The 19,033-nt window shown below is 40.8% G+C and overlaps 1 protein-coding gene across 1 annotated transcript in view; it reads left to right on the top strand.

Annotated features, from left to right (window-relative positions):
• CCDC77 (coiled-coil domain containing 77) overlaps nt 1-19,033 on the top strand; it is a 41,654-nt gene that overhangs the window by 4,129 nt on the left and 18,492 nt on the right. The window contains exons 3-6 of the mRNA XM_005865944.2: nt 1,314-1,367; nt 3,365-3,608; nt 6,912-7,054; nt 17,751-17,847. Coding sequence (XP_005866006.1) covers nt 1,330-1,367; nt 3,365-3,608; nt 6,912-7,054; nt 17,751-17,847 — 522 coding nt within the window. The 5' untranslated portion in view covers nt 1,314-1,329. The remainder of the gene's footprint in view (nt 1-1,313; nt 1,368-3,364; nt 3,609-6,911; nt 7,055-17,750; nt 17,848-19,033) is intronic.

The following is a 19,033-nucleotide window of genomic DNA, read 5'->3' as shown; positions in this document are numbered from 1 at the left end:
AGAATTAACAATAGTGATTATCTCTTCATTCTTTTTCACAAAAATCTTCCCCAAAGGACTGAAGATGGTAAGCAGATATATACAAGGTAGAACATAAGAACAGGACATTACATCATCTCTTTTTTTTTCTTTAATATATTTTCATTGGTTTTTAGAGAAAGAAGAAGGGAGAGAGAGAGAGAGAGAAACATCAATGTGACAGAAAAACATCAACCAGTTGCCTTCTGCACCCCAACTGGGAATCAAACCTGCAACCTGGGTATGTGCCCTAACTGGGAATCAAAACAGCAACCTCTTGGTGCATGGGTCAGTGCTTAACCACTGACCAGCACTGGCCAGGGATACATCATCTCTAGACTGGCTCAAAATCAGAATGGGTTGATAAAGCATGCTTGATAAGAAAGCTTTCCTCAAAGCTAATTTAAAAAAAAACACAACTGCCTCTCCCCTTTTCTCCCCTACTCTTTCTTCCCCTTCTCTCCTCCCCCTCTTTTCCTTCTCCCTCCCTCACTTTGGTATTCCTTCCCTGAGGTTTTTCTCCCTGTAAATCTCTGTGATAAGATTGTTCAAAGTAGAGGAATTTAGGATCTGTCTTCACAGCAGCTCTCCCTCTCAGTAGCACTCAGTGCCTTTCCTTTCCCCTTCTTCTTTCAAGGGCTCTGTTTTGCTTCTATAACTTGTTTTCTGAGCCTACACAGCCTAGCTGGCTCACTTCTGCTACCTCTGTAACTTTATAAATAAACTTTCTCTAAGAAAAAAAAAAAGATCTATCATCAATTGGAATGGGGATTGTGAATGAACCTTTTAAAGCTTATAAGTAATATTTTTTTCTTTCTCTAAGATAAAACAGTAGCTACAGCACACACTAAATAAAGATAATATCAATGGCTTTGTATTTATCTTAAATTTAGCATAATGGGTCCTCTACCTTAATTTCCACTTTCTATCTCTTGCTTATTATAAACTTTTTGCATCTCCCTGTCCTATAATTTCAGCAAAAGGATTGTAAGTTTGTTTTGCATTGTTGCAGATAACCTTCATACTCAGGAGGGTTTTCTTTTTGTGCTTATCCATTTAAAATAATAAAATTCTGATTTATTTTATTTGAAAATAATAACAAAGAATACCTTATGAAAATTCAAGAGTCATAGAACTTCAGGATTCAGAACTACTTTAAAGAATAGTACTACATTTTAAAACATCACATTCTACCAGCAGGCACGTGTAATGTTGGAGAGGGATCCAGTCTGTGTGTTCTATACTGTTTTGTTCTGTTCCTGCCCTCTCATTCTGAATTTTTATGTATTTGACAGGTGTGAAAAGGACAGCATGAACTTTACCCCAACATGTACCCCTGTCTGCAGAAAGTAAGACATTTGCTTATTTTTTGAGTTGTTCAAGATCAAGACTGTCCCGCCATTGTGGCTCAGTGGTTGAGTGTCAACATAGGAACCAGGAGATCATGGCCCAGTTCCCGATCAGGGCACATGCCTAGGTTGTGGGCTTGATCCCCAGTGTGGGGTGTGCAAGAGACAGCCAATCAATTATTCTCTCATTATTCTCTCTCTCTCCTTCTCTGTTTCTCACTGAAATCAATAACAATATATTTTTTTTTAAAAGAATCAAGTCCTGGCCGGTTTGGCTCAGTGGAAGAGCATTGACCTGTGGACTGAAGGGTTCTGGGTTCAATTCCAGTCAAGGGCACGTACCTGGGGTTGCAGGCTCCTCCCCAGCCCTGGTCAGGGCTTGTGCAGAAGGCAACCAATCAATGTGTTTCTCTCACATCGATGTTTCTGTCTCTCCCTCTCTCTTTCACTCTCCCTAAAAAAGAAAAAAAAGAAAAAATCAATGGAAAAATATCCTCCGGTGAGGATTAACAAAAATAAAAATAATTTTTTAAAAAAGAATCAAGACTTCTAACCAGTGCCATCCCAATAAATTTAATTTTAAAAAATTCAAAATTTCTGTAGCCTTAGTGCAAGTTAGTTTAGGAACTAGAAGAGTTTTGGCAACATACTTCCAAACTCTGGATTTGAACTATATTAGACTCATTTCTCTATTCTTCTTATGTGGAATTTAGATTAAAAAGTAGTGCATTTATTTTATTTTTTTAAGTAGTGCATATGAAATAATAATACCAGAATCCGGACAGTTTGAATGGGCCTAGTAGGTGCCAGTGCCTCCTGGATTACAGAAGAAACAGCCAGCATACACAGGGGACTTGGGAATTCTGGTTCTGCCGTCACCTTGCTACATGACACATCTTCCTCATCCTCACTGCCACAGTCTCATCTGCAAAATCTCAGGAATGCCTCTTAGTTCATCTATTAACCTGTTCCCCAGAGTAGTTATTAGGCAGCTGCCTTGGAAACATGAAACATCAAGTAAAATACTATTTTTGTCACTAGCTTTTTTTTTTTAATTTTAAAATTGATTTTGAGAGAGAGGGGAAAAGGGGAGGGGAGAGAGAGGAGGAACATCAGTCAACTGCCTCCTGCACACCCTTACTGGGGGTGGAACCAAACCGGCAACCTTTCTATACACAGGACAATACCCACCAACTGAGAGCCACACTGGCCAGTCCTCTCACGAGCTTTTAATGATTGAGATAATATTAGATTTTTTTTCTTCATATTAGTTGAAAGTACATTTTAATATTTCTTCTATACATGCTCACTTATTAAAAGTGCTGACCATAATCATTAACTACAACTCTGGACTTCTAGTATCAAGTTTCTCCACTCTGCTGTCTTTTTTCTTACCTTATAAATTGCAGTCAATTAGCCAAAATGGAATACTTTTCACATGAGGGTTTCTTCACTTCTGCATCATTTATTTTCTAACTTTCATTGTTTTGGCTGAAAAATGCTTCTTGTTCAACCTTTGATTACCCTTAGAACTTGAATAGTCATGGTCTGTGTCATTCAAATGTCTCCAGTGGTAGAGATTAGAATTCGATGTGGTTGTATGGTTAGTAACTTGGCTATAGTTCCTAATGCTGATCCTTTACATAATGTTACTATGAACATTTTCTTATGTGTCACCTTGTGCATATGTGCATGAGCTTCTTTAGAACAAGAGGAATTGCAATTTTACTAGATTCCGCCAATTCATTTATCTGTAGTTTCACCAAGTTGCACTTCACCAGCAGTGTATAATTATTCCTGTTAGTGTATATCTTATCGTATTAAAATGTCTAACTGTTACTATCTGGTCTTACTTTATATTCCATTTTTTAAACATGAATTTTAAAAATTCATGAATTATACACACTTTAAGAACATAAACCTGTTTTTTTATTTAAGAAATTGTTTTATATATGTTTAAACAGTTTAATGAATATGTCCTTTCTAATTTCACATAGGTCAAGAATCCTTCCCAAGCATGGTGCTGCGCATAGCTTCAGTGGTTCTACCAGGTGGAAGGGCGTGTCTTTCTCAGATTCAGTGGAGTCAACTCCTTTGCCTTCCATCGAAGATCGTCTGGCTGTTCTCTGCCCTTCTCAGGAGCTTCTGGAATATTATCAAAAGAAGATGGCTGAGTGTGAGGCAGAAAATGAGGACCTGCTGAAGAAACTGGAGCTGTACAAAGAAGCTTGTGAAGGACAGGTAAAAAGAGATGATGCATTTCCTTTTAGGACTCTGATGAAGTGTAGTTATGACTGAGAGAAGATCTCAAAGTGACAGCTTATATCACAAACAGATATTTTTCAATTCCCTTCTACCCCAGCCTCGCTACCTACCCTTTGGGTACCTCATTAGACCATAATACCCCCAAACTGCTCCACCTCTAAAATCTTAAACTTTTATGTCTTGGTCTCTCTTATACTTCTAGTTCTTTCAGCCCTGTACACCTGACTATTATTATCTCCATGGCTGCTTGACTTTTCAGTTTTCCAAATGTTGCATGTCAGTTTCTAACATCATGTCCTTCCCTTCTAACCTGAACCCCGTCACACTTCACTTTGGTAATAACTGTACTGCCTGCACATGACCCCTTGCTTATACTTTTGCTCCATGTGCATAACTAAAGCTCTAGCTATAATGGAATCTAGTCTCCTAGAGCAAGGTTTGTCAACCTTGGCACTATTAACATTTTGGCATTGGTAATTCTTTACTGTGGGGACTATCCTATGAATTGTAGGATGCTTAGTAGCATCCTTGGCCTCTACTTACTAGATACCAGTAGCCCACATATGCACGCACACACCCTCACCACACCCCCAGTTGTGACCATCAAAAGTGCCTGCAGACATTGCCAAATTTCTCCTGGGGCACAGGAAAAATCACCTCTAGTTAAGAATCACTGTCTTAGAAAAGGTCCCAAATTGTTAGAAAATAAATTCATGGTTGCCCTAACTGGTTTGGCTCAGTGGATAGAGCGTCGGCCTGCGGACTGAAAGGTCCCAGGTTCGATTCCGGTCAAGAGCATGTACCTTGGTTGCGGGCACATCCCCAGTAGGAGGTGTGCAGGAAGCAGCTGATCGATGTTTCTCTCTCATTGATGTTTCTAACTCTCTATCCCTCTCCCTTCCTCTCTGTAAAAAAGTCAATAAAATATATTAAATAAATAAATAAATAAATAAATAAATAAATTCATGGTAAACAAATTCATCTGTATTCTCAGTCACTATACAGCAATTTCCTTATCTATCCCTAATCAGTTCCTTCTCCCTCCCCACCTGTGCTGCTGTATCTTCTCTACTCTCTTCCAGCCTGTAGCCCCATCTTAGCCGTCTCTCCTCAAGCAGTCTTGCTTCCTGGTTCACAGAGGAAAAACCAGCTATCGTGAATGACTCCTTCCCACCTATCCACACTGTTAACCTCCCTGTGTCCATCTCTTTTCTAACTTATTACTTCAGGGATAAGATATCTCTGCCTCTTTGGGCTGAATTGATTCAACACTCTCCTTGGCCCACATCCTTTTTCTTCCTAATAAACCCTTCTTCATCATCTCTCTTCTCTTTGTGTTTTATTTTTAACCTTTTGCTTAACATGGGCTTTTTCTCCCCAGTAGTTTATATAAACATACTCAAGTCTTTCCCAACTTAAAAAAAACAAAAAACAAAAAAAAAACCACCATTCTTTTTTTTCTTCTTTTTTTTTCTAGAAGGATTGACGTTTGAACTCCTCCATAATGTGGAGGTCTAGAATTTATATGATAAACACCATTCTTGAGCTGTGCTTCCCCCTCTATTCTCTTGTGTAGATAGCTCTTTCTTTTCTTAGCCCCACTTCTGGAGTAGTTTTGACTTTATCACCCACTCATGACTCTGTGACTGCAGTTTTGTCTCTCTCCTTACTGTTCCACTAAAACTACTCTTGTGGTCTCTAATACCCATTTGCCAAAATGATCTCTTCTCTTTGTGACTTCTGTAGTATCTGTCACTATTGATCTCTGCTTTCTGGAAACTTTCTTTTTTGATTTCTGTGTCATTTTTCTTTTCCCATTTTTATCTCAGCTCTCAGTCTCCATTAATGGTTCCCCTTCCTTAATCTTAAATGCCAACGTTTTTGCACATTCCACCATAAATGGTCTTATTTTTATCCATACCACCTCAGGAATGATAACATCCAAATGGCTAATGTTAAGTCTTTTCTCCTAAACTCCATGTTAATATGTTTATATCTGAACTAACCTCCCTTTTCAACTCTATCCACACATCCACATATACCCCTACCATTTTCTTTCCCTCCATTTCTTACCTCTTAACTTTTCTTTATTCTGTGTCTTACTCAGTGGTATGATTGCCTGTAATTATGCCCAGCCCCCGTATTCAATTATTTAGTAAGTTCTATTGATTCTGCTTCCTAAATATCCCTTAATCCATTATATCTTCATCATATTGCCTCAACCCTAGTTAAAACTCTCATTATAACTCACCTGCATTATTGCAATATCCTCTTTAACCAGTATCCCAGCCTCCAGTCTCATACCTCTTCAGCCTGCCTCTCACTTTTCACTTCAGTAATATTGAAATACTTGTAGTTGTCCAAACATTTAAGACTTTTTGATGGTTCGGTATTTACTGTTCTCTTTCCTGAGAGTACCCATCCTCATCTTGTCTCTAGCAGTCTTCATCTTTCAAGTTTCAACTTTTTTTTAATCCTCATCCAAGAATACGTTTTTTATTGATTTTAATGAGACAGAAAGAGAATTAATCCTCATCCAAGGATATGTTTTTTATTGATTTTAATGAGACAGAGAGAGAGATATAAAGAGAGAAACACCCATGAGAAACATTGATTTGTTGCATCCCATATGTGCTCTGACTGGGAATTGAATCCGCAACCTAGGTATGTGCCCTGAACCAGGAATCAAATCCGCAACCTTTTGTTGTATGGAACAATGCCCCAACCAACTGAGCCATTCAGCCACGGCCAAGTTTCAACTTTTTGATGGTGGTCTCTGACTTTCCAGAAAGGCTTCAGAGATTTTACTCCTGCTGTACTTTCCCCCTCTATCATTTTACCAGGCATATTCCTCCATTAAATAATTATTTTACTTGTTTGCATGTCTGTCCACAAAATTCCTCAGCTCTAGGCAGGAAACATACCGTTTCATCTTTGTGTTCCAAAATTTCATAATGCTTATTGAATAGAAAGCATTTTTTTAAAATTGTGAATAGAGCAGGTGAGTCATCTGGCATTCTGGATTTTGTAGTCTGTAAAAGGAAGATACGAGAGCTTTGACATTATATGCAAATATCATACTCACCCTGTAGCTTTTAAACTCAAGTCAATATACAACTTATTGTTGCTGTCATTTGAAGTCTGTATTGGTGAAAACATTCACATTGTAATATTTCTAAAATACTCACTTTTCCATTCCTTAGAAGTTGTATCTCTTATCCAATAAGAGGTACTCCTGTGAGGCTCAATATCTTTTCAACTACTTTTTTTTTTTTCCAGCACAAACTAGAATGGGATTTGCAGCAGAGGGAAGAAGAGATTGCTGAATTGCAGAAAGCTCTAAGTGATATGCAAGTCTGCCTCTTCCAGGAACGGGAACATGTTTTGCGCCTCTACTCAGAAAATGATCGACTGAGAATCAGGTACCAAGTAGGAGAAGGGAAATGTGGGAGTTATATTTCTAAATCAAGGTAAGTTTCTCTGTGGTAACCCTGTTAGGTTGTATTTTCCAGGAAAAAGACTCTGAGATGGAGATTTGCCTGCAGGTTAGTAGGGAGACTCTCAAGAATGACATCTGTGAGGAGACTTGAGCAGGGGAAGAATTTGAACTGTGATACAGTGATAACAGAGGCTTCAGCCAGCCCTATAGGGAGCTCTGAGGCTGGAACAGCCTTTCAGAGGCGAAGGAGTCAGACTTTTGTACCTTCACAGTGATCAGTTATTTGATGTAGGCTGCCACCAGGAAGGGCGTGTAAACTTGAGAGAGGCAGCCCCCTTCAGCCAAAGGCAATTCCTGGAGAAGGACTCAACAAATTGAGGGGTCTTGGTCCTGAAGGTGGTATCTGGGCAGTGTTCCACAGCATCCACTATAGTACACTTTTAAAAAACAATAATTTTATACTTTTCAGTTGCAGTTGATGTACAGTATCATTAGTTTCATGTAATCAACCCAATGATTAGACATTTATATAACTTTACAGTGGTAACAGAGGCTTCAGCCAGCCCTATAGGGAGCTCTGAGGCTGGAACAGCCTTTCAGAGGCGAAGGAGTCAGACTTTTGTACCTTCACAGTGATCAGTTATTTGATGTAGGCTGCCACCAGGGAGGGGGTGTAAACTTGAGAGAGGCAGCCCCCTTCAGCCAAAGGCAATTCCTGGAGAAGGACTCAACAAATTGAGGGGTAGGGGTCTTGGTCCTGAAGGTGGTATCTGGGCAGTGTTCCACAGCATCCACTATAGTACACTTTGGACCTTGAGAGCTTGTTTGGAGGTTCTAGCAGGGGAGCGCAGCTACTCGTATACCCTTGACCGAAGACCGGTCCTCTCCTCGGGGGGGAAGGTCGTCCTCTTCGACCGAGCGCGCAGCTTCGGGAGGGACGCACATGGATCGGTGAGGGAGGAGGGGGACACCCGCCTAGCCAGCCAGATCAGCCGAATCAACCCTGGCGATCAATGGGGTGACAGATGTCGCAGCCAGATCGCCCTCACATCCCACTATAGTACACTTTTAAAAGACAATAATTTTGTACTTTTCAGTTGCAGTTGATGTACAGTATCATTAGTTTCATGTGATCAACCCAATGATTAACTTACAAAGTGATCACCCCAATAAAACTAGTACCCACCTGGCACCATATGCATTTATTACAATATTATTAACTATAATCCCTGTACTGTATATTATATCCCATAACTGTTCTGTAACTACCAAGTTGTACTTCTTAATCCCTTTGTTTTTCACCCATTCCCCAAACTCCCTCCCATCTGGCAACCATCAAATATTCTCTTATCTATGAGTCTGTTTCTATTCTGCTTGTTTGTTTATTCTTTCGATTCCACGTATAACTGAAATCATATGGCATTTTTCTTTCTCTGTATGATTTATTTCGCTAAGCACAGTACTCTGTAGGTCCATGTTGTTGCAGATGGCAAGGCTTCATTATTTTTTTATGGCTGAGTCATATTCCATTGTATAGTGCAACATTTCTTTATCCATTCATCTATTGATGGACAGTTAGGTTGCTCCTGTATCTTGGCTATTGTAATTATGCTGCAATGGAACATATGGGTGCATATGTCTTTCCTTTTTTTAAAAAATCTTTATTGTTGAGAGTATTACAGATGTCCTCCTTTCCTTCCCCACTCCCAGTGCCCCCCTCCACCTGTCTGCCCTACCCCAGGTCTTCATCACCCTATTGTCTGTGTCCATAGGTAATGCATATATGCATGTAAGTTCTTTGGTTAATCTCTTCCTGCCTCCTCATCCCTTCCCTCTGAGATATGTCAGTCTTGCTTCAGCTGCCTGGCTGCCGGCCGCCATCTTGGTTGGCAGTTAATTTGCATATCGCCCTGATTAGCCAATGGGAAGCGTGTCGGAGGTACGGTTAATTACCATGTTTGTCTATTATTAGATAGGATTATTGACTATAATCCCTGTACTGTACATTATATCCCATAACTGTTCTGTAACTACCAAGTTGTACTTCTTAATCCCTTTGTTTTTCACCCATTCCCCAAACTCCCTCCCATCTGGCAACCATCAAATATTCTCTTATCTATGAGTCTGTTTCTATTCTGCTTGTTTGTTTATTCTTTCGATTCCACGTATAACTGAAATCATATGGCATTTTTCTTTCTCTGTATGATTTATTTCGCTAAGCACAGTACTCTGTAGGTCCATGTTGTTGCAGATGGCAAGGCTTCATTATTTTTTTATGGCTGAGTCATATTCCATTGTATAGTACAACATTTCTTATCCATTCATCTATTGATGGACACTTAGGTTGCTCCTGTATCTTGGCTATCGTAATTATGCTGCAATGGAACATATGGGTGCATATGTCTTTCCTTTTTTAAAAAAATCTTTATTGTTGAGAGTATTACAGATGTCCTCCTTTCCTTCCCCACTCCCAGTGCCCCCCTCCACCCGTCTGCCCTACCCCAGGTCTTCATCACCCTATTGTCTGTGTCCATAGGTAATGCATTTATGCATATAAGTTCTTTGGTTAATCTCTTCCTGCCTCCTCATCCCTTCCCTCTGAGATATGTCAGTCTTTTCTATATTTTCATGCCTTTGGTTATATTTTATTCATCAGTTTATTTTGTTCTTTAGATTCCTTGTTTATTTTGATTTTTAGGCTCAATTTTTTTTTTTAATTTTTATTGATTTCAGAGAGGAAGGGAGAGGGAGAGAGAGATAGAAACGTCAATGATGAGAGAGAATCATTGACTGGCTGCCTCCTGCATACCCCCCACTGGGGATCCAGCCTGCAACCCAGGCATGTGCCCTTGACTGGAATCGAACCTGGGACCCTTCAGGTCGTAGGCCGACACTCTATCCACTGAGCCAAACCAACTAGGGCTAGATTCAATTTTTGATAGATATGTATTTATTGCCATGTTATTTTTCTATTTTTTATCTCCTCCTCCTTTTTCTTCTTCTCCTCCTCCTTCTTCTTTCTCCTCTTTCCTCCTCCTTCCTCCTGCTCCTTCTCCTTTCTCCTTCTCTTCTTCTTCCTCCTTCCTCCTTCTTCTCTTTCTCCACTTCCTCCTCCTCCTCCTCCTCCACTTTTCAACATTTCATGTAATACTGGTTTGGTGGTGATGAACTCTTTTAGCTTTTTCTTGTCTCTGAAGCTCTTTATCTGACCTTTAATTCTAAATGAGAGCTTTGCTGAGTAATCTTGGTTGTAGGTCCTTGCTATTCATCACTTTGAATAGTGTCCTTGCCACTTCCTTCTGGCCTGCAAAGCTTCTGTTGAGAAATCAGCTGACAGTCGTATGGGTGCTTCCTTGTAGGTAACTAACTGCTTTTCTCTTGCTGCTTTTAAGATTTTCTCTTTGTCTTTAACCTTTGGCATTTAAATTATGTGTCTTGGTTTGGGCCTCTTTGGGTTCATCTTGTTTGGGACTCTCTGCGCTTCCTGGATTTGTAAGACTATTTCTTTCAACAGGTGTAAGGGAAGTTTTCTGTTATTATTTCTTCAGATAGGTTTTTAACTTCTTGCTCTCTCTCTTCTCTTTTGGGAAGCCCTATGATGTGAATAGTTGGCTTGAAATTGTCCCAGAGGCTCCTTAGTCTTCATATTTTTGGATTCTTTTTTCTTTTTGCTGTTCTGATTGGGTGTTTTTACTTCCTCATATTCCAAATTGCTGATTTGATTCTCAATGTCCTCTACTTTACTGTTGATTCCTTATAAGTTATTCTTAATTTCAGTTAGTGTATTCTTCATTTCTAACTTCTTGTTTGGGACTCTCTGCGCTTCCTGGATTTGTAAGACTATTTCTTTCAACAGGTGTAAGGGAAGTTTTCTGTTATTATTTCTTCAGATAGGTTTTTAACTTCTTGCTCTCTCTCTTCTCTTTTGGGAAGCCCTATGATGTGAATAGTTGGCTTGAAATTGTCCCAGAGGCTCCTTAGTCTTCATATTTTTGGATTCTTTTTTCTTTTTGCTGTTCTGATTGGGTGTTTTTACTTCCTCATATTCCAAATTGCTGATTTGATTCTCAGTGTCCTCTACTTTACTGTTGATTCCTTATAAGTTATTCTTAATTTCAGTTAGTGTATTCTTCATTTCTAACTGATCCTTTTTTTATATTGTTGATGTTCTCACTAAGTTCCTTGAAGTACTCACTAAGTTCCTTGAATTTCTCATTAAGTTCCTTGAGCATCCTTATAACCATTGTTTTGAACTCTGTATGTGGTAGTTTTCTTGCTTCCATTTCTTTTACTTTTTTTTCTGGAGATTTCTCCTGTTCTTTCATTTGTGACATGTTATTTTGTCTCCACAGTTTGGTTGCTTCCCTGTGTTTGTTTCTGTGTATTAGGTAGAGCTGCTATGTTTCCTGGAATTGGTAGAGTGGTCTTGTGTAGTAGGTGTCCTGTAGGGCCCAGTGGCTCAGCTTCCACACCTGAGCTGGGCACTCTAGGTGTGCCCCTGTGTGGGCTGTGTGCACAGTCTTGTAGTTGAGCCTTGATTGGTATTGGCATCACTGGGAGGAATTGATCCCCACGCCAATTGGCTTTGAGGACCAGCTGTGACTACAGAGGAAGAGCTGCTCTGTGGGAGACACCCCTATGGAGCAGGACTTTCTTCAGTGGGGCTTTGGTGCTCACTGAGTCTGTCCCTTGAGTGTGTCGCTCGTGAATGTGTAGAATTGTAATCTGGCATGGTCTGAAGCTGTCCACTGGGTGCACTGGCTTTGGGGCCCTGCTGGAGGTACAAAGTCAGTCACTGCCTGTGCCCTGCCTGGGGCTACCCATGAGGAGCTACAGAGCGATCTGCCCATGGCTGCTACTTGTGTTGGGCTTGGAAGTGCCCAGGAGAGGCCAAGCTGTAAAGCAAGGCAGGCTGTTGCTAGTGCTGGGCGTGGGGCCTCTTCTTGAGTGGTATGGGACATGCTGACGCCAGCTTTTGCTTGTTTGAGAGTTTTTAGGAAAGTCTGAAGCCTGAGCCAGGACAGGCCATTTATATGGAAAAGCCACTGCAAACAGCTTGGATGGGGCTGCAAATTGGGTGAAGCAGGGTCTCAGTGAATCACCAGGACAGAGCTAACAGTATGAGCCAGGTTGATGGAGACTCAGATATGGCCCCTGCCAGTCAGCTCTGGGAGTGGGCGGAGGTCTCAGCATAGGAACAATGACTGCTACGAGCACCTGTCTGGGACAAAGCCACCCTCAAGTTCTTGCTCCAATGCCAGACAATCCACTTCTTCCCTGTATGTCCCTGAATCCCCCATAGCCACTGCCCCAGCACTGGAGCTCAGAGGGAGTGAATCCGAGTATGTCCGTGCATGGTCCTTTAAGAGGAATTGTCTAGGTCTCTATTAGCCACCTTGTCACTCAGCCACAATCTCTGCTGGTTTTTATAGCCTGAAATTATGGGGGCTTCTCTTCACAGCACTAGAACCCTAGGCTGAGGAGTCTGGTGTGGGGCTAGGATCCCTTGCTCCTCAGGGGAGGCCTCCACAACATAGGGAATTAATATCCAAAATATATTTTAAAATTCTTAAATCCTTTCCAATTAAAGAAACGTGTCTGTCTGGCGTGGCCCAGTGGTTGAGAATTGACCTATGAACCAGGAGGTCATGGTTCAATTCCCAGTTAGGGCACATGCCGGGTTGTGGGCTCGATCCCCAGTGCAGCAGTGGTTGAGAATTGACCTATGAACCAGGAGGTCATGGTTCAATTCCCAGTTAGGGCACATGCTGGGTGGTGGGCTTGATCCCTAGTGCAGGAGGCAGCCAATCAATGATTCTCTCTCATCACTGATGTTTTTATCTCTCTCTCCCTCTCCCTTCCTTTCTGGAATTAATAAAAAATATACATATTTTTAAAAAGATATGATTAAAAAAGAAAAGAAAAGAAATGCCACACATAGGTGTTGGACTTGCCTGATACATGCCTCCACCCCTCCTGCCAGTCTCAGTGTGGCTTCTTCTTTAATTCATTAGTTGTAGGGCTTCCATTCAGCCAGATTTCAGGTGGTTCTGAATGATAGTTCTGCATTTTAGTTGTAATTTTGATGTAGTTGTGGAATATGGCGAGTACCGAGTTCACTTATGCCGCCATCTTGGTTCTCCCTCTGTCTTTTCAATTTAGTGTTTTGGGTTTCATCAGATAAATACCCAGCATGGAATTGCTGGGTCAAATGCTGTTTCCATGTTTAATTTTTTTGAGGTACCATAATACTGTTTTTCATACTGGCTGTACCATTTTACATTCCCACCAGCAATGCACAAGGGTTTCACTTCCTTCATATGCATACCAACATTGGTTTTCTATTTTTTGAAATAATAGCCATCATAATGGGTGTGAAATAATAGCCATCATTGCATTAGGTCAATGCAAATCAAAACTCAAGTGGTTTTGATTTGCATTTCCCTAATTAGTGATATTGAGCATTTTTCACATGCTTATTGGTCATTCTTATATCTTCTTTAGAGAAATGTCTATTCAAGACATTTGACCATTTTTAATTGGATTGTTTGCTTTATTGTTGCTGTTGAGTTGTAAGAATTTTAAAATATATTTTGGATATTAATCCCCTATCAGATGAGTGATTTGCAAATGTTTTCTCCCATTCTGAGGGCTTTCATTTTACTCTGTTGATATTGTTCTTTGATGCATAAATTTTAATTTCCATATGGTCCAGTTTGTATATTTTCCTTTTGTTGCTTCTGCCTTTGGTGTCATATTCAAGAAATCATTGTCTCCAATTCCCGAGGGCTGTGGTCAGCAAACTGCGGCTCGCGAGCCACATGCAGCTCTTTGGCCCCTTGAGTGTGGCTCTTCCACAAAATACCACGTGCGGGTGTGCGTACAGTGCGATTGAAACTTCGTGGCCCATGCGCAGAAGTCGGTTTTCGGCCTGGGCGAGTCTATTTTGAAGAAGTACTGTTGATATTTGGCTCTGTTGACTAATGAGTTTGCCGACCACTGCCCTAGGGGAATCGGGCCTAAGCCGGCAGCCGGACATCCCCAAGGGGTCCCGGACTGCGAGAGGGCACAGGCTGGGCTGAGGGATCCCCCTCCCCCGCAGTGCACAAATCTCGTGCACCAGGCCTCTAGTTTTAAATAAAAGTTGCAAATGTGGGCACCCTTGTCTTGTTCTAGATCTTAGAGGAAAACTTTGTCTTTCACCATTGAGTATGATGCTTGCTTGGGTTTTTCATACAGAGCTTTTATTTTATAGAGGTTATTTTTTTTCTATTCCTGGTTTGTTGAGTGTTTATATCATATAAGGGTATAGAATGTTGTCAAATGCATTTTTTTTAAATCAATTGATGATTGTATGTTTTCCCCCTTCATTCTGTTAATGTGGTATATTACATTGATTGATTTTTATGTTGAACTATGCTTGTATTCCAGGAATAAACTGCACTTAATCGTGGTGTATATCCTTTTAGTATGCTGCTGAATTTTGTTTGCTAGTATTTTGTTGAGAATTTTTTCATCAGTGTTCATAACAGATATTGGTCATTAGTAGTTTCCTTTTCTTACATTATCTTTGTCTGGCTTTGGTATCAAGGGAATGCTGGATTCATAGAATGAGTTAGCAAGTGTTGCCTCTTTTTCAGTTTTTCGAAAAGTTTGGGAATGATTGGTGTAGACCTTTAAATGTTTGGTATAAATCACCAGTGAAGCTATGAGGTCTAGGGTTTTTGTTTGTCAGGTTTTTTATTAGTCATTCTATCTCCTTAATAGGTCTAGCTTTGACCTAATGCAGAACTTCTTTTCAACTGAAAGCTCACCTTCCATGTCACTTGATATATGGGTCAGAGCATTATTCAAAAGTATGGAACATGTTTTCTCCAGAACCTGAAGAGTTGTTCTCAGCATTATGCTTCCTTCTTGGTGATGGTAGGTGTGAGATGCAGTAATTTTTCCTTTACTTTGAAGGGAATGATCTGGCATGCATAGAGTGGACCCCTAAAACTTCACTGATGTGCTTTGTAAGGTTACGTCAAACCTTATGGAGCACATGTATCTTACCAAGGTTCTAATACATTTGCCATTTCTTTTAATTTTTTTTTTTTTTTAGTGATTTCAGAGAGGAAGGGAGGGAGAGATGGAAACATCAGTGGTGAGAGAGAATCATTGCTTGGCTGGCTGCCTCCTGCAGGCCCCCTACTGGGGATCGAGCCCACAACCCAGGCATGTGCCCAGACTGGGAATCGAACCTTGACTTCCTGGTTCATAGGTCAATGCTCAACTACTGAACCACACCAGCTGGGCACCATTTCTTGTCTATCCAGTCTGATTTAATATATCACCAATAGTGAACTAATGTAATCTATAGCAGCGGTCACCAACTGGTGGTCCATGGCCCACTGGTGGTCCGTGAGGTCCGAAAGGTTGGCGACCACTGATCTATAGGATGGTCAGATCTTGGTCCCTTTGGACTGATTTGATAGAGAGCAGAAAAGACTTGGTCCTAGAGAAAGACTACAAAGGTACACTGTTTTTCACCACACATAAATGAGAACTGCTTATGGTCCTGTTAGGAATGGGTAGGAATACATGAGCTTAATCAGTAGCCAATTACCGTATATCTAAAACCAAGTTAATCTGCTATAGCAAAAATAATACATTGAGCATAGTTACTGAATTGGGACCTACTTTGTAGTTGTCTACTATTATCAATCTGGTTTTGCATAGGTCATACTTGTGAATGAAAGGGGGTTTGATGGAGGCCTTCACCTGTACATTCTTTGGATCTTTATTTACCATCTTGGGGTGAGAAAAGGGCAGTTACAGAGGCTTCCAACTTAGCATAACCCAGAAGCCAAAAAAACAATTTGGAGGTTTGGCAACTACCAAATATGTTCATTCCACTTACTCATATGGAGATGGGGGAAATGATCACTGATTGAGCCTGGATCCAGTGGACCCATTGTGAGCTGGACCTGGACTAAAATTCCATTTATTACATGGTTCCCATATGCCCTAGTGCCATGATAATGATTCAAGTCACCAGGTATCAATGTCAGCTCAGACCATATATCTAGCAATCTTTGAAATGCCTGGGTATTTCTTTTTCCCCATTGTACAATTACTTGAATAAATGGCCATAAGCCCTTTGGGGAAGGACCAGGGAAATCATTATCATGTACACTTGCTTTGGTGTCACTGGGTGACCCAGTTCATCTTTCAGGTCATAGTCTCTGGGTCTTAAAACTGGCTGAAGTGTGGAAAATGGAGATTGTGATTTTACATAGGACACCATGAACAGCCTCCCTCCCTCTTTGATTTATTTCAGTTGTTTAAGTTATACCCTGTTTACCTGTTGAGCCCTCCCATCTGTTTTGCTGCTAAGAATATTATGTTCCATAAATCATCTCTATATCACTGGCTCTGAAAACTCAGTTTAGAGTTTGTTTATATATATAAAAGCCTAAGCGACTGTTCAACTGTTCAACTGGTAGCTTGATGCGCTCTGACCAGCTGGGGGCAGATGCTCAATGCACAGGCGTGGAAACAGGGAACAGACTAATGAATCTCAGAGGGAACGGGGGAGAGGGGAGGGTGGGAAGAGATTAACCAAGTATCTTATATGCATACTAGAGGCCCAGTGCATGGATTCATGCACCGGTGGGGTCACTCGGCCTGGCCTGCGGGGATCGGGTTGAAACCGGCCCAGTGCATGGATTCGTGCACTGGTGGGGTACCTTGGCCTGGCCTGTGGGGATCAGGCCAAAACTGGCAGTCCGACATCCCCCGGGGGGTCCCAGATTGTGAGAGGGCACAGGCCAGGCCAAGGGACCCCACAAGTGCACGAATCCATGCACCCGGCCTCTAGTCTGATATAAACTGTCTTAGGTTGGGTTCCCTGGAAAACATACTCTGCAATGGAAATTTACTTGCAGGAGATTTATTGGGGAGGGTTTTCAGGAATAACTACTTATGAGGGAATAAGGAAAGTTTGGGCAGAAGTTGAACTGTGATTCAATTACAGCTGACTCAGCCAATGCCACAGGGTATCTCAATATCCTGAATTAAGATAAGGGGATTGGGCTTTTGTACCCCTCCTTAGCGAGGCACTGGGTGCAGACTGTCCTTTGGCTAAGGCAGTCCCCCTTGACTGATGTCAGTTCTGGAGAAAGATTCAGCTGTGAGCATCAGCCTGTAGTACGGCTGATAGTTAGGAGAATCCTATATAATAAAAGGCTAATATGCAAATTGTCCCCTCAACTGGGAGTTCAACCAGGGGGTGGGGCTGGCCAACCTCCCGCGTCCCCTCCACCTGGCCGGCCAGGCCTGATCGGCCCTGATCAGGGTGGGCCAGCCAGACTCCCCCCCACCCCCACCCCCGTGCACAAATTCGTGCACTGAGCCTCTAGTGAACTTATATCAGTCCTGAAGAGGAGCAATGTGCCTACCACCCACAACAGTGCTTTTCTAGAACCAACTAAGAAATTAGTTTCTGGCCCCTTCTCTCTGAATTCCTAAGTATAACTACCTGATGTTTTCAAAATTAGTGCTGAGGTCTAAATAAATCCTATTCAATTTTAGTTTGAGGTTATCATTATTTAAACAAGTAAGTCAGAAGGGAGATCCTTTAAAAAAATTTACTTACTCCGGATATAATGTGTGCTTACTCTTTATGAGAATTACAGGGAGCTAGAAGACAAGAGAAAGATTCAGAATCTCTTGGCCCTTGTGGGAACAGACACTGGAGAAGTGACCTATTTTTATAAGGAGCCTCCCAACAAAGTAAGTAATCTTTGGTATAGATAGCATGGTAAACATGGCTTTAACAAACTATGGTCTTGGGTCCATAATCAGAGATATTTTGGTGCTTGCTAAAGAAGTTAGAAGGAGAATTAGTTATCATACTCCCATGTCTACATAAGTTCTCAAAGCATTTTCTATATAGTTACAAAATGCTTTTTTATCTTATTCTTTTACTTCAAAATTTTTGGAAAGTAGCATTATTTACCCATTTCACTACTTGGAACTCTAAAGCACAGAGGAGTAGATGTTTTAGATGAGATAAGAAAGGAAAATTGGTTGTTTTGTGGTGGTTGTTTTTTAATCCTCACCGAGGATATTTTTTTCATTGATTTTTAGAGCGAGGGAAGGGAGGGGAAGAGACAGAGAGAGAAACATTGATGTGAGAAAGACACACTGATTGGTTGTCTCCCACACACACCACTTACCAGAGTCAGGGATCGAGCCTGCAACTGAGGTATGTGTCCTTGACTGAAATCGAACCTGGGACCCTTTTGTCCATGGGCTGACACTCTATCCACTGAGACAAACTGGCTAGGGCCAGACTTAAGTTTCAATACTCAAGTTTCTTTATTAATCTTTGTTTATGCTGACTATAAAAATAATGCATGGTCTTTATTAAAAATAAACACAGAAATCTATTATAAAAATGGCAGTCTCCCATATTGTAAACATTCCATTCATATAGGAATATATGTGTATATACCAGTGATGGCGAACCTTTTGAGCTCGGCGTGTCAGCATTTTGAAAAACCCTAACTTAACTCTGGTGCCGTGTCACATATAGAAATTTTTTGATATTTGCAACCATAGTAAAACAAAGATTTATATTTTTGATATTTATTTTATATATTTAAATGCCATTTAACAAAGAAAAATCAACCAAAAAAATGAGTTCGCGTGTCACCTCTGACATGCATGTCATAGGTTCGCCATCACTGGTATACACTATTTCCTTTTTTTTACTTCTCTAAACAGTGCCCCAGTGAGCATCTTTATCCATATCTACATATGTATACTTCTATGTTTCCATTACTTTCCTAAAGGCCCTTGTCAAAGACCACTTTTTATTTTTTTTATTTTTATTTTTTAAATATATTTTATTGATTTTCCACAGAGAGGAAGGGAGAGAGACAGAGAGCCAGAAACATCGATGAGAGAGAAACAT

The sequence above is a fragment of the Myotis brandtii genome, unplaced genomic scaffold, assembly GCF_000412655.1.
Source record: "Myotis brandtii unplaced genomic scaffold, ASM41265v1 scaffold216, whole genome shotgun sequence".
NCBI classification, from domain to species: domain Eukaryota; kingdom Metazoa; phylum Chordata; class Mammalia; order Chiroptera; family Vespertilionidae; genus Myotis; species Myotis brandtii.
The sequence above is the reverse complement of the archived record's forward strand: the minus strand, read 5'-3'. Positions and strand labels throughout refer to the sequence as shown.